The sequence below is a fragment of the Alosa sapidissima genome, chromosome 12 (assembly GCF_018492685.1).
Source record: "Alosa sapidissima isolate fAloSap1 chromosome 12, fAloSap1.pri, whole genome shotgun sequence".
Classification (NCBI taxonomy): domain Eukaryota; kingdom Metazoa; phylum Chordata; class Actinopteri; order Clupeiformes; family Clupeidae; genus Alosa; species Alosa sapidissima.
In genome coordinates this window covers 22755135-22770735 of record NC_055968.1, presented here as the reverse complement: position 1 = coordinate 22770735, position 15601 = coordinate 22755135, and the positions used below count along the sequence as shown (strand labels likewise).

The 15601-nt window shown below is 38.6% G+C and overlaps 1 protein-coding gene across 2 annotated transcripts; it reads left to right on the top strand.

Moving 5' to 3' along the window:
- The first annotated feature begins 448 nt into the window (after positions 1 to 448).
- LOC121678285 (leucine-rich repeat-containing protein 15-like) lies at positions 449 to 14441 on the top strand. Of its 2 annotated transcripts, XM_042057699.1 has the most exons (3): positions 449 to 452; positions 11464 to 11506; positions 11902 to 14441. In XM_042057699.1, the coding sequence occupies exons 2-3, from the start codon at positions 11469 to 11471 to the stop codon at positions 13775 to 13777; spliced, it is 1914 nt and encodes a 637-aa protein (XP_041913633.1). In that variant the 5' UTR covers positions 449 to 452; positions 11464 to 11468; the 3' UTR covers positions 13778 to 14441. The 2 variants fall into 2 exon arrangements, with proteins under 2 accessions (XP_041913633.1, XP_041913632.1); XM_042057698.1 differs by lacking the exon at positions 449 to 452 and having other exon boundaries at positions 11415 to 11506.
- The last annotated feature ends 1160 nt before the right edge of the window (positions 14442 to 15601 follow it).

Genomic DNA, 15601 nt, shown 5'->3' with positions numbered 1-15601 from the left:
CGGTTTTCTAATGCGAGTGTGTCGATCTGTGATTGGGAAAATTCGAGGCTGGCTTTTAAGTCCTTAATATCTGCGTGCAGATGTTCCAGTATTGCAAGTTTGTTGTTTATGGATTGTAGTAAACTAACCTCGATGGATGTAGAAGTAGCGCAAGCGGTAGGTGATTCTGGTTCAGTCTCTGTTGAGTAGTCACGAGTGCGTTTCTTGCTTGGTTCAGATGACATAACGTCCAGAATGAAGAGGTTGCCGTTGGAAAAGGTGGAGAATATAATCCGGTTTTTGATGAGAGTTGTAGAGAGGTAGTGGTTGTTTTTAGTAGAAGAAAAATAAAGTTTTGTATTTCTGTTTACAAGCGTCAGTGTTCAGTGCGCTGCCATTTTGGATCTCACCCAAAGTCTCGCGATGTTCAGTTCAGTCCATCCACCTATGCAAAGAGTATTTCTTCTCTCCGGGTGATAATAATTCATTAACAGAAGGTGTTACTAAATGGTACAGTAACTTTGTTTGGAAGTGTGGTCTATTGTCAGATTAAATGAAAATTATGGTCTTTGGCTAGAAACACGTTAGGTGTGTTTGGCATATATAGAAGAATGACTATACTGAAAAGAATCCCATACCTAATGAGAATTATGGTGGAGGCGCTGTGCTATTGTGGTGTTTTTTATTCCCAAAGGCCTTGGGAATCTAATTAAGGTGCATGGTATCCTGAACAACAAGAAAAACCTGAACATTTTCAAAGGAAATCTGTCAATCTCTGACAAGACACTAAAAGTTGGTCATGATTGGATCATTCATCAGGTCAATGAACCAAAACAATCGTCCAGATCGAAACAAATATGGTTTACTGAACACAAAATCAAGCTTTGGACATTGCCATCTCAGTCCCCTGATCTAAACTCCATAGGAAAACAGTGGGGTGAGTCAACGAGGAGAATGCACAAGTGTGGACCTATGGAATCTGGACAATCTGGGGAGATTTTGTAAAGATGAACAGTCTTAAATCTCTTACTTTGTATTCTCCAACTTTATGGGGCGTCATAGGTGAATATTACAAGCTGTTTTATTGGCAAAGAGAGGCTTAAGACGGTATTATAAGCAGGGGTGCTAATAATTGTGAGCAACATGTTTTTGTTAAAAATATTTATTTCTTAATGAGATTTTCCTTTTTCTCAAAATAAATTTGCTTCCCTTTTAATCAACTTTAGCAGAGGTGCCAATAATTCTGGAGGGTACTGTACACTATATTGCCAAAAGTATTGGGTCACCTGCCTTGACTCACATATGAACTTAAGTGACATCCCATTCTTAATCCATAGGGTTTAATCTGACGTCAGTCCTCAGAAGCCTTGCAGCTTCAACTCTTCTGGGAAGGCTTTCCACAAGGTTTAGGAGTGTGTTTATGGAGATTTTTGATCATTCTTCCAGAAGCGCATTTGTGAGGTTACACACTGATGTTAGACGAGAAGGCCTGGCTCTCAGTCTCCATTCTAGTTCATCCCAAAGGTGTAGGGTTGAGGTCAGGACAGTCAAGTTCATCCACACCAAACTCTACTGTCGTACTTGTCTGACTGCATTGTGCCAAGCAAGTCTCAGCTTTGGTGGGGACACATTGCCAACTCCTGTTGTCACAATATCAAAAGTATTGTTTCAATACCAATACCAAGTGAAGAATCTCGATTTATTCTCTTGAATCTCTTGATTTGATTTGAGGGCCCCCACCACCTTGACGCCACCATTCACATCAGTGGCGATCATAGAATTTGATTGACCCTCCACACACACACACACAGAAGGTGACGGTTGTCATATATAGGTTTCTATTTCATATTTTGGGATTCATATATATATATATATATATATATATATATATATATATATATATATATATATATATATTTTTTTTTTTTTTTTTTTTTTTTTTTTTTTTTTGAAAAATAGAAGAGATCCCTTTGCACAGCCAACTTAAAAAGGTGCTGGTGGATTGCAGGTTTTAAAGTTCATATATAAAAAGAGGTGGCCACCGCACACTGTTATATTTCTTTAGTGATTTTTATTGAGCAACGCGTTTTGCCAGTTGCTTCATCAGGCTCAATTCAAAACTAAGCAAGTGAGATAAAATAAGGTCCCATCACAACAGGTGATAGGCCACTGATACATCACATGACTCAAGTCATCACATCAATTAGTCACATAGTCCATTGACTCAGGTCATCAATTAGTCAATTAGTAAATCTATCACACAGCTCAACTAGTCATCTTCCCTACTAGAGGCAATCCAGAAATCTTTTTCTATTACTAGTCAAATATTTCACAATCAACATTTCACAATTTTAGTATCACATTCTGATATTAGAGTCCATTACATTGTTGACAGTATTTAAATGTCCATATTTGTGTACATATCCACAATCACATGAATCCTTAAAAACGCCAATGTTCACAGCAAATACATATTCAATAAACAGTTACACTTTTAAGCAACATTTAGACAATTCATTACAGTTAACCTTTCTATTAAAAATGTGCCCAAAATGTGTTCCATACACAAATGTCAGAATTCATATACTGGTTAACTTTCAATTAAAAATGTAGTATATTTTAAAGTGCTTCAGTGCTTACAAGTACAATTACACCATACAAAATAATAGTAATTTCCCATCTTCATAGCAGAGTACAAGTTACCAATAGACCTTCCTATAAAACTCCACCTGTTAATTAAAGTGTGCTTGATTACTCATATTTTCTGTCAGTGTTAAGATTCAAATTTTCAAAAGACCACAACTTTACAAAAACATACTTAAATCTAGTAGTTCATTCAAACCAGCAGGCTCTACAGTATTTAATTCATGGATCCAAAATGCTTCCCTTCTTAGGAGTTGATTAATCAGATTGCCTCCCCTCGGATGAGGCTTAACTCTTTCAATACCCATGAATTTCAGAGTGGAAGGCGATCCATGATTTTTTTCTTTATAATGTCGAGCAATTGCATAGTCCATATTTCCATTTCTAATTGCGGCTTTATGTTCAGCAATTCTTAATTTGAGATTCCGTTTTATTTGACCCACATACATTAAACCACATGGACATTTTAACACATACACTACATGTGTGGACAAGCAATTAATAAATTCTTTTATATGGTATTTTTTGCCTGAATGTGGGTGGTAGAATATTTTAGTATCACTAGTATTCGAACAATGAGCACACTTTCCACATCTGTAATTTCCATAAACAGTTTGGGTAAGCCAATTTGTCTGCATAGGTTCTCTGTACATACAACTCACAACCATATCCCTTACGTTTTTGCTTCTTTTAAAACAGAATTGTGGTTTTACCGACGACAAATGATTTAAATTGGGATCACAATCCAGTAAGGCCCAATGTTTGTTTATTATTCGCTTGACCTGTCTAGAGACTGTGGAGTACTCAGACACAAATGTAAGCCTACTATTGTTTTGAACCCCTTATTGGAAGACTTAACTTTACTAATTATTGAACAAACTAAGCAAGATTCGTCGAAAGTAACAGCAGAAATACAGGCAGTAAAAGAAAATCTGAAGAAAGAGATGGAAAACACACAGCTCACTCAACTGGAAACAGAGACCCAACAGGAATTAACAGCTTTTGAGGAACAACTTAGAGTTTTCAAGATCAAAAAGTATGAACGTGATGCTGAAGACTACAAAAAAGGAGTGGTCTACAGTTGGAATGACCACAGACAGCAAAGCCGCAGGCCGCAACAAAGGCATTCATGGAATCAGAGGCCAACAGAACGCAGACGTGAACTGTTTCTGACCAGTGAAGAAGACACTAGTGACCAAGGACAAACGAGCGCCACCTCCACAGATGGGAGTTTTTTAGGAAAAAAACAAAATCGACGAAGAAAACGAGGAGGGGAAAGAGATCCAAATCGAGTGACCCGATTCCTGGTCCAGAACCAGAAAATACGGTGATCAATATTTCTGATTACAGTTTAACAGCCCCTCAGCTAAGTGTGTTAAGTCGTGGATTGTCTTTTGTTCCAACTAACAAAGTAAATGCATTCAAACTGAAAGTGGATAGCTATAAGTTTTTTAGACAACTGCACTTAAAGCATTTTTTTCATACTAGAATTGATGGGAATGCAATGAGTTCTAGATCTATAGATCCAATTGCCAAATTTAAGAAAAAATCCACCTTTATGCCGCCTGGTTCCCCGAACTCCACTTTAGCCACATTCTGTAAACTTGTAGAAAAAGATATAAATCTTATGATGAAATCAACAAACAAAATGAATGCTGGAAATATCAGTGGTGAGGAGAGGAAGGCACTAAAAGAATTACAACAGAACACAGAAATTGTTATCAAATCTGCAGATAAAGGGGGGGCAATTGTTGTACAAAATACCAAGGATTATGTTGCAGAGGCAGTAAGACAATTGAGTGACACCAAATATTATACACAGCTGGGTAAAAATCCAATAGATGAGCACATAAAAAAGAGAGATGAATTGCTAAACCATGCTTTAGAGAGTAAATGGGTTACCAAAAGTCAATATGATTTTTTGAAAATAGATCATCCAATCACTCCTGTATTGTATCTTTTGCCTAAAATACATAAAAGACTGGTGAATCCACCGGGTAGGCCTATCGTGGCTAGTAGGGATTCCCTAACCGAACCCCTGAGCCAATTTGTGGACTTTTTTTATTAAAGACATAGTCAAAACACTTCCATCTTATGTCGCTGACACCAGGGATATTTTAAATTTGGTCAGAGAGATGTCTATACCTAAGCATTCCCTTTTGGTAACTTTTGACGTAGAAAGTCTTTACACTAACATCCCGCATGAAGGTGGTTTGCAAGCCATCAATTTTTTTCTGGAGGCCAGTGAGAGTGGCGCACCAGTGGAATTTCTGATGACTCTTACTAAATTCATTCTCAAATCCAACTACTTTATGTTTAATAATAAGTATTACCTACAGTGTCAGGGCACTAGTATGGGGTCTCCGTTTGCACCCAATTATGCAAACCTATTTATGGGCTGGTGGGAAGACCAACATGTATTCAATAATAATCCTTTTCAAGGCCACATCCAATGCTTTAAACGCTTTATCGATGATATTTTTTTGATCTGGAGTGGGACAGAAGATGAGCTGATTGCATTTAACCATTAGATTAATGGAACTCATCCTTCTTTGCGTTTTACAATGGATTACAGCAATGATCACATCCATTTTCTAGATCTTTTGATAAAGGTAAATGATGGGGGGAAATTAGAAACTTCAATTTTTCGAAAAGAGACTGACAGGAATACAGTATTGCATGCAACAAGCTTCCATCCCGATCACATGATTCAAAATATTCCATATGGGCAGTTCCTAAGGTTAAAAAGAATATGCAGTAATGAAGACAACTACCAAAATAAAGCCCAAGAAATGGCACAACGATTCAGACAAAGGGGGTACAATGACAAATGCATTAGCCAATCTCTGGATAAAGTGAGTAAAAGAGACAGAGAAGAATTGTTAAACTCTTCCAATAAGGGGGTTCAAAACAATAGTAGGCTTACATTTGTGTCTGAGTACTCCACAGTCTCTAGACAGGTCAAGCGAATAATAAACAAACATTGGGCCTTACTGGATTGTGATCCCAATTTAAATCATTTGTCGTCGGTAAAACCACAATTCTGTTTTAAAAGAAGCAAAAAAAAAATAAGGGATATGGTTGTGAGTTCTATGTACAGAGAACCTATGCAGACAAATTGGCTTACCCAAACTGTTTATGGAAATTACAGATGTGGAAAGTGTGCTCATTGTTCGAATACTAGTGATACTAAAATATTCTACCACCCACATTCAGGCAAAAAATACCACATAAAAGAATTTATTAATTGCTTGTCCACACATGTAGTGTATGTGTTAAAATGTCCATGTGGTTTAATGTATGTGGGTCAAACAAAACGGAATCTCACATTAAGAATTGCTGAACATAAAGCCGCAATTAGAAATGGAAATATGGACTATGCAATTGCTCGACATTATAAAGAAAAAAAATCATGGATCGCCTTCCACTCTGAAATTCATGGGTATTGAAAGAGTTAAGCCTCATCCGAGGGGGGGCAATCTGATTAATCAACTCCTAAGAAGGGAAGCATTTTGGATCCATGAATTAAATACTGTAGAGCCTGCTGGTTTGAATGAACTACTAGATTTAAGTATGTTTTTGTAAAGTTGTGGTCTTTTGAAAATTTGAATCTTAACACTGACAGAAAATATGAGTAATCAAGCACTTGCACTTTAATTAACAGGTGGAGTTTTATAGGAAGGTCTATTGGTAACTTGTACTCTGCTATGAAGATGGGAAATTACTATTATTTTGTATGGTATAATTGTACTTGTAAGCACTGAAGCACTTTAAAATATACTACATTTTTAATTGAAAGTTAACCAGTATATGAATTCTGACATTTGTGTATGGAACACATTTTGGGCACATTTTTAATAGAAAGGTTAACTGTAATGAATTGTCTAAATGTTGCTTAAAAGTGTAACTGTTTATTGAATATGTATTTGCTGTGAACATTGGCGTTTTTAAGGATTCATGTGATTGTGGATATGTACTGTACACAAATATGGACATTTAAATACTGTAAACAATGTAATGGACTCTAATATCAGAATGTGATACTAAAATTGTGAAATGTTGATTGTGAAATATTTGACTAGTAATAGAAAAAGATTTCTGGATTGCCTCTAGTAGGGAAGATGACTAGTTGAGCTGTGTGATAGATTTACTAATTGACTAATTGATGACCTGAGTCAATGGACTATGTGACTAATTGATGTGATGACTTGAGTCATGTGATGTATCAGTGGCCTATCACCTGTTGGGATGGGACCTTATTTTATCTCACTTGCTTAGTTTTGAATTGAGCCTGATGAAGCAACTGGCGAAACGCGTTGCACAATAAAAATCACTAAAGAAATATAACAGTGTGCGGTGACTTGCATTGATTTCATTTTGATTTTTAAATAATAAAAATACAAAAAGCGTATTATAGAAATTTTTATATTTTGACATGTATCTCACCAATTCAAGCGGGCTGCTCGACTTGCCTTTCATGGGTGTGTAGGGCAGACTGTCCTGAATCTGGCAATATCATTGCCATGGTGGAGGGATTCTCTGGGGCTGAGCAAATGTGAAAAATATGTGGTGTGTGCCTTGCGGAAATAAATGCCATTTTTAGCCCTATGAGCCCTACTACTCTATGTTTGGCCATTCTCACTACCTTTAGTTATAAGCATTTATCCTGTCATTGTAAGTGTGATTTACACATGCTATATTTTTTTTCAGCACAAGCTACCTAGATCTGCCACCATTTCATATATTACTTCTTACATTGATTTGGTTTTGATTTTTAAATAAAACAAAAATCATATTGTACAATTTTTAAATTTGAAATGTATCTCCCCACAGCAAGCTGCCAGCTGGACATGACTTTCATGTATGTGTAGGCCAGACAATATAAGAACCATGGTGGAGGGGGCTGAGCAATTTACAGACATACGGTACTGTATGTGGTGTGCGCCCTACAGAAATAAATACCTTTTTTTAAATTTAGTGATGGAAAAATGACGTTTCTGCGCTCCATATCTGTGACACGAACTGATCTGACCTGACATGACCCGAGTTTGCGTGTTAGGCTTTAGCCTATGTGTGCACTCATGACGATACTCTACAACAACTTTTTACTGCATTGGCATGAACAAAGTAAAGGCAAAAAAGGTGCTTCTTGTCCATGACTCATAGCTTATGGTCATATTTAACATATCTAAAACCCATTTAACACCAGATTTCCCCTTTAAGCACTACCCTAGTTCAACTTAAAAAGAGCATGCTACAGGAGAGGAAGGGCAGAGAGAGAACACGGTGTGTGAGCTCAATCTGTACATTCGCTTTTAGAATTCCATGTATTCTGCAACTTTCACATCCAGTAAGCGAAGACTCAAGTGAGGGTTATTGTGCAAGTCAAATCTGTGTTCTGTCAGGTTTCACTTCACTTAACTGAGATCATCTCACCTTTGCACTACCTTTCTCTGTCAGATAAGTAACCATTTAGCATACCGTTTTCCAGTTTACAACAAGTATGCAACAATGCACCATGAATTGGCTAAAAATCGGTACACACGTGACACGTGTGAAAATTACAACCAGTTGAGAAAAAAACAGTGGCGGTGACAGGATTTTTTTTATTGCTGTAGCTAAGCTGTTGCTTTATGCCAGTCAGGTGTTGCTTGTCATTCCTGTGACAGAAAGAATGTGTTGAATCTCACATACATTCAGTTTTGGGAAGGTTACTTTGCACTGTATCTAATAGCTATCATTACTTAAAATGTTTAGTTACTGTAACTCAGTTTTTGTCTTTTGTTGATTATGTTGATTTTGCCTTTTGAGATTACTTGCCTAAAATGAGGAAAAGTAAACATGATCATTTAAATCAAGTAAACTATACTTGAATTGCTGAAGTGTTGCTACACTGTGAAGTTAGTTACCTAAGTAGCCTAAGGTTAACTAATTGCACAGTGTAGCAAAAACATGTACCGGTGTATATATGTGTGTATATATATATATATATATATATATGTGTGCGTGTGTGTATATATATATATATAATGTGTGTGTGTGGTTTTGGATTTTATGCCACTTTAAAGAGAAATAAAAACTTGAACTTAAAAGCCAAAACAGCTTGGGCTGGTCCAGCTACACAGAGGAGTACCGGGGAGGGAGTGCCAGCACGCCACAGGTATGTTGACCGCTCTCTGAGGCTCCTGCCAAGCACACACATAACATGCATTCACACATGGATAGGACCTATACCAGAGACTTTCTAACGAGGAGACACAGCACTCAAAAAATCCTCCATAGAAATGCATGGGGCTAGTTTGTAACGCCAATATGGCCGTTGTCTACACATATCACACCCCTTCCTCGGCAAAATGTCGACATGTGAATACATTGAGCCAATCATGTGGTGTGTTGTGAACTCGCCGCTGGAGCAAGATTGGTGTCATGAAGCCTTGCTCACACGCATTTCTGCCGAAGAGGATCCCCTAAGAGTGCCCAAAAAGCGTTGCAATATGGCCGCCAAGTGGGGGGACTTGCCTAAAAGGACTTTGCCTATACCAAGCGTGTAGGGAGAAGTTAGGTCTGTCTGTGTTTGTTTTGCTTAGTTAAAGTTGCAATTGTGGAAGGCTTTAGTCGTAGTTACAACATCCTAGACAACGAAGAGCTTGGGCCAGGACCGCCTCCTAACATTAGATAAACGGAAAACCACCAGGACAAACCAATGGAACCATCACTAGGTACTAATTTGTGATTACATTTCAGATGGTGGTGCTTGTTGGTTTCCTGTAGTATAGCGTTTTTTTTTCTTTATTTATTTTTCTATGTCCGTATATTGGGGGGGGGGGGGGGGCATTTAGGTCATATTTGCATATTGGGAATGTCAATGTCTATGGTGACTACAGCCCTGGCCCTACCTATTTTGCTATGTCCGTATATTTGAATATTGGGGGTGGGGTGGGGGCACGTCCCCCTCAATGTCTATGGTGACTACGGTGTGTGGGTGGGTGTGTGTGCTTCTGTGTGTGCGTGCATGCATGTGTGTGGGAACATTGGTGGTAAGTTGTAGGAGTGTGTGTATGAAGATAATTTTCATCCAGGAGATGAAAAACATACTCTTTCCCATTCCCATCTGGTTTGAATCCTACCTCACATGATGCTCGTTTAACGTATCGTATAAGTATATATACTCTTTTGATCCCGTGAGGGAAATTTAGTCTCTGCATTTATCCCAATCCGTGAATTAGTGAAACACACTCAGCACACAGTGAGGTGAAGCACACAGTAATCCCGGCGCAGTGAGCAGCCTGCAACAACAACGGCGCTCGGGGAGCAGTGAGGGGTTAGGTGCCTTGCTCAAGGGCACTCCAGCCGTGGCCTACCGGTTGGGGTTTGAACTGGCAACCCTCCGGTTACAAGTCCGAAGCGCTAACCAGTAGGCCACGGCTGTATCATGGCTTGGTCAGCTATCTGGGGGTCCCCCAGGGCTCAGTGCTGGGCCCCCTTCTCTTTGCTATCTACACCACCTCTTTGGGACAGATTATCCGTTCGCATGGCTTCTCATACCACTGCTATGCAGACGACACACAGCTCTATCTGTCCTTTCCACCTGAAGACCCCTTGGTTTCAGCATGGATCTCGGATTGCATCTCAGACATAGCTACATGGATGAAGGCACACCACCTCCAGCTGAACCTCTCTAAGACTGAACTGCTGGTCCTCCCAGCTAAACCTACTATACACCACGACATCAACATCAAATTTGACTCCCCGTCTGTTTCACCTACCAGGACTGCTAGGAGTTGTTCCGACAACGAACTAACCTTCTCAGATCATGTTGCCTCAGTTGCCCGTTCATGCCGTTTCGCACTCTACAACATACGGAAAATCAGGACTTACTTGACTCAAGATGCTACCTAACTTCTGGTTCAGGCAATAGTCGTCTCACGCGCGCCTGGTCTACAACCAACCCAAAAGGGCACATGTTACCCCGCTGCTCATCCAGCTGCACTGGCTACCTATGGCGGCCCGCATCAAATTCAAGGCTCTAACGCTTGCCTACAAAGTAGTCTCCGGTTCTGCTCCCGCCTACTTGAATGCCCTCATACAGACATACACTACCTCCAGACCGCTGCGCTCCTCAGATGAACGACGGCTAGCTCTACCACCGGTACGCTCAGGCCAATCCAAACTTTTCTCATCTGTTGTTCCACGTTGGTGGAACACAATGCCAGTTCCTACAAGGGCAGGGATATCCCTCTCCATTTTCAAAAAACTCCTGAAGACCCAGCTCTTTAGAGAACATCTCCTCTCATAGCACCACTTACAACAAGTCTTGCTGATCCTAGCACTTACCAGCCGTCTTGAACTGACACGTACTGTAACTGTAAAAAACAGCACTCACTGACGCACTTATTCTTACTGTACTCTACCGTTTTTAAATTGTCCTAAAATTATTGAGAATTGCTTTCAAACTTAAACTGTTAGTCGCTTTGGTTAAAAATGCGTCAGCCAAATGTAATGTAATGTAATGTTTCCTATGGCGGTCATTTTTGACAAAAAAAGTGTTACCAAATTGAATAAATCACTCAAAATTCAAAGAAAGTAGTCACAATGAATTCTATGTGTTCAAATGCCTTTTTTTGAAGGATCATAAGGTCTTGTGGCAATCTGATGAAAAATGCCATATTTATGGTACAGGGAATGTGTAAATCGGTCATTTTCGACCGGAACAGTGTTTAAAGGTTAAAACAGAAAGTCAGCTGGCCTCGCCTTTTCTGGCCAAGTAAAACCACAGAGCCTGTGCCTGCGGCAGCTCAGAGATAAGGCAGGTCGGCTACGTGGTGGTGGTATCCCTTAGAGTGCTTATGTTCATAGCTTCCTACAAGACATACGCAACAATGTGGTATGTATTGCAGCCTTTATTACTGCTTGGCTAAATTAGACTTTATTCCTGGATGTGATTGGTGAATGATCAAAAAAGTAGTATGAGTATGAGCATGCAAAAAATATAAGGAGTCAATTATTTTGAAAGTATGGTAATAATATTATTTCCTACCAACATTTTAGATTTTGCTTAAAACACATGATGCATTGTAATAATACATTATGTAAATCATATTTTGTTCTGTTGTGTGTGTTTTGCAGAAATGCCATCTCTTTTAATTCTTTCTTTAATCTGTGAAAGAAGTTATCATTATAACTGGGTCACTAAAAAAAAACACACAACAATGCACACACACACACAGTCAATGTTACCACTAAGTAAATACACCTGTCTTTCTCTCTTTTTTACTTTAGGACAAATGTTCAAACTACACAATGCATTTTGCTGGCTTTTTTAACAGCCTGCTCTGGTGAGTCTGAGTGTGATCAAGATGAGGAAAGCTGTGTCAACCGAGACGTCTATGACAAAAAGGTCACAGCAATCCCGGTCACACTGAAAAAAGAAGGGGCCAAAGAGGTCTTTTTTGTGGGCAGTCCAATCAGTTTAATTCACAAAGGTGCCTTTGCCACAAATCCTCAGCTTGAGAAGGTTGAGTTCCTTGGTACCTCTACAGATTCTATTGAACCTGGAGCATTTGAGGGCTTAAATAACATTAACAGCATTGAGATATCTAACACACCACTGAGGTCACTTTCTGTGGGAGTCTTTCAGGATTTGACCAGCCTTGAAAATCTTGTCCTGAAAAGCAACAAAATCCAGAGTTTACAGAAGGGATTGTTTGATGGTCTTGAGAAACTCAAAGATCTACAGCTGCATATAAATGAAATTGCTACCATCGAGGATGGGATATTCGATCAGCTAGAAAATCTTCAGAATCTTCATCTGGCAAAAAATAAACTCAGCTCCATTTCATCATCTCTCGTCTCAAAATTGAAGAAACTCAAAGTAATCAGACTGTATGAAAATGAATTACCATCTCTACCTGATGGAATATTTGACAATCTGCAAGAAATTACAGAGATTGCTTTACAAAACAACAAAATATCATACATACAGCCACAATTAATTCTGCATAAAGATAATTTAGTAAAGTTATTTTTAGACAACAACCTCTTGACAGAGTTGCCACCGCAGATGTTTGTCAACTTTCCATTACTTAAAACATTGACACTGCACAGTAATCAATTAACACATCTGCCACCAAACTTATTTGGAGAAATGCCTAAACTTACAGAGTTAAGTTTGAAGAGCAACAATCTCACCACACTTCCTCCAGGAGGTCTGAGTGTCCTTTCAAAGCTCAAAAAATTGGATCTGTCAGAGAATCTGTTTGAAACTGTGGCAGGAGAGTTTTTTGTTGGTTTGGAGAAGGTCGGAGATCTTAATCTTCAGAAAAATATTATTACATCCCTTACATCAGACAATTTTGAGCCCTTAAAAAACTCTATATCAACCCTGAAACTTTCTAGAAACCAACTGAAATGGCTACCAAATGATGTTTTCAGTTCTCTACCGAAACTGCGTAAATTATACCTGGATGGCAATCCTTGGCATTGTGACTGTAACCTGAAACCCTTTTACGAATGGATTAAATCCAATCCCAAAATGTTAAAATCTGTAGTACTATGTGCCTCACCTGAGTCTTTGAAAGGCCAAGAGATCATCAAACTAGAAGAAAGTGTCTTAATATGTCCCACAACAATACCTACAACAACATCGCTTATGACAACAACAACAACAACCACAACATTACCTACAACCACAACAATACCTACAACGACACCGCTTATGACAACAACAACACCAACAACCACAACATTACCTACAACAACACTGCTTTTGACAACTCCACCAACCACTACTGAACTTACAACAACTTTAAGAACAACAGCAATTACAACAACTTTAAGAACAACAATTACAACAACACAGCCCACCACACCTGTGGACCATGTGACCCCAACAGAGAAGAGGAGAAGACCATACACAACCCCACCACGAAGAAGCACACCCCTACCTACCACCAATGCCACTAAAAAGCCAGACCAGGGTGAGGACAGTCATTTGATCATCATTGTAGTGGTCTGCATGGCCGCCATCGTCAGTACCTTTTTAGGCGTGGCCTGCTGGAAAAGGTACAAGAGAGATAGCAGAGACTTGCACCAGCAGCCAAAGTCAAACTCAGTCATCTTGCCCATTTTACAAAAGGTTGAAATCAGAGGTATTTGACAGTCAGTTCTTACACGTACTGAAATAAAGACTCTTTTGGACAAAGACTTTGGTTATATTTTAATTTTGTCAAAATCTCCTAAAACACTGCTTTAAAGCTCTACCATAGAATCACTTTGGCCTTTGTGATTTAAATGATTTTAAATTCTTTGTACATATTTTGAAATTTTAATAAATTGAATGTTGACTTTTAATATCTGCTTAAGGTTGCAGTAACTTGTCGAACACTGGTCCATTATAATGTTTCTACCATATCATGTTCACTACTTCAGTCCTTTGCGTGACCAATAAATCCTTACACTCTGAAGTATATGTGGGCTGTAGCATACAACTAATTAGATCAAAGTCACTGACAGCAAATGTCAAGCATGCCAAGTCATAATCTACACTATAGGAAGCAAGTTATTCCAGTATGAGCTATGCCGTGCCAGTGTGAAAGAGTGACAATGAATTGAACTGATATCATTATTGTCATTAATTGTCATGGATTTATACATAGTACAGTCGTTTGCCAGATTATTTTACTTTTTATGTGTTGTGCCATTTAGAACCCAATTATATAATAATTTCCCAATAATGTAATAACTCCCAATAATGTAATGAAAATCTCTACTTAACTCCATAAAACATGTAATAAAAACCTGGCAATGTAATAAATTATGCAATAAACTGTTAGTTCCAAAATCTAAAATGGAATCATTTCCCAATTTTGTTATATTGTGGTTGATGTTTTTATAGTTTGCTACTAATAGTTTGGGGCAAACAGCGAGCTGTAGACATTCCATTGTGAATATGTAGTAGACAGCTCAGACATTACTATCTCAATGTGGGTGGCAATGTTTAGTGTGTAAACCAGTTCAATGCCTTCTGACAGTATAATGTTACACCATGGGTAGCCTGTGCATGAAAATCTGACAAACAGTGAAATGTGGTATTTGTGAAAAAGTTCACATCATCCACTGTTGCTTTAACAGTGTCATCGATTGATCAATAAGTATCATGAAAGGCATAATGCAGGTGTCCTTTAAGTGTATTAAGGTATAGTTTTGAAGTAAGAAGTCTCTTTTTATCGGTCTTTCTCTCTTACATGCTCTCTCAGTTAGCACCTTCTATTTTTATTGTCATGTTTTTTATGTGTAATATTGTCATTTATTCATACAGAATTTGTTTTTCTTCTTGATCTCTTTGACTCATAAATACACACAGTTCATAAAAACCACACCCATGTCCTGTCCAATATCAAAACTTCCTGACTGTGGTTCTATTCCCCAGAGACTATCGCTGGTTAAAATATCATCCCAGTCCATGTTATAAATAATTGTAAAGGGTAGGTTGTCCTATTCCTGTGGTGATTGCCCAAGCTCTGTGGCTAAAATTACCTCACAGATAGTCATTATCTCCTTCTGTTATTGTAACCTTCACAAGGAGCAATATATTAGCCGACAGCCACAAGTTTGTGTGCCCCAATCTGACTTCTCATAAGAGGAAAATGTTTTTCTTTGAAAAACAGTGAGTTGAAATGATTTACTCTTCAGGGGGAATAACAGATGTCACTGCTAAATTGGCGAGCCCAATCCCCCAAAAAGAAAAGTGCCTCTGACAACGAGTCTGGCAGACAAATAGAGGAATGCTGCATGATATCGACACCAGATATGTTATGATTACTACTTCCCTCTAATAAACTGTGGGCTGGGAGTTCAGGAAGTACAGTACATGGACATCTTGTTTGACTGACTTAGTCATCACCTGCAGAGACCTCCCCTTCTCTCCCTTCTTGTCCATTATACCACCATACTACAGCATATGTCAGCTTGTAGTGTCCAG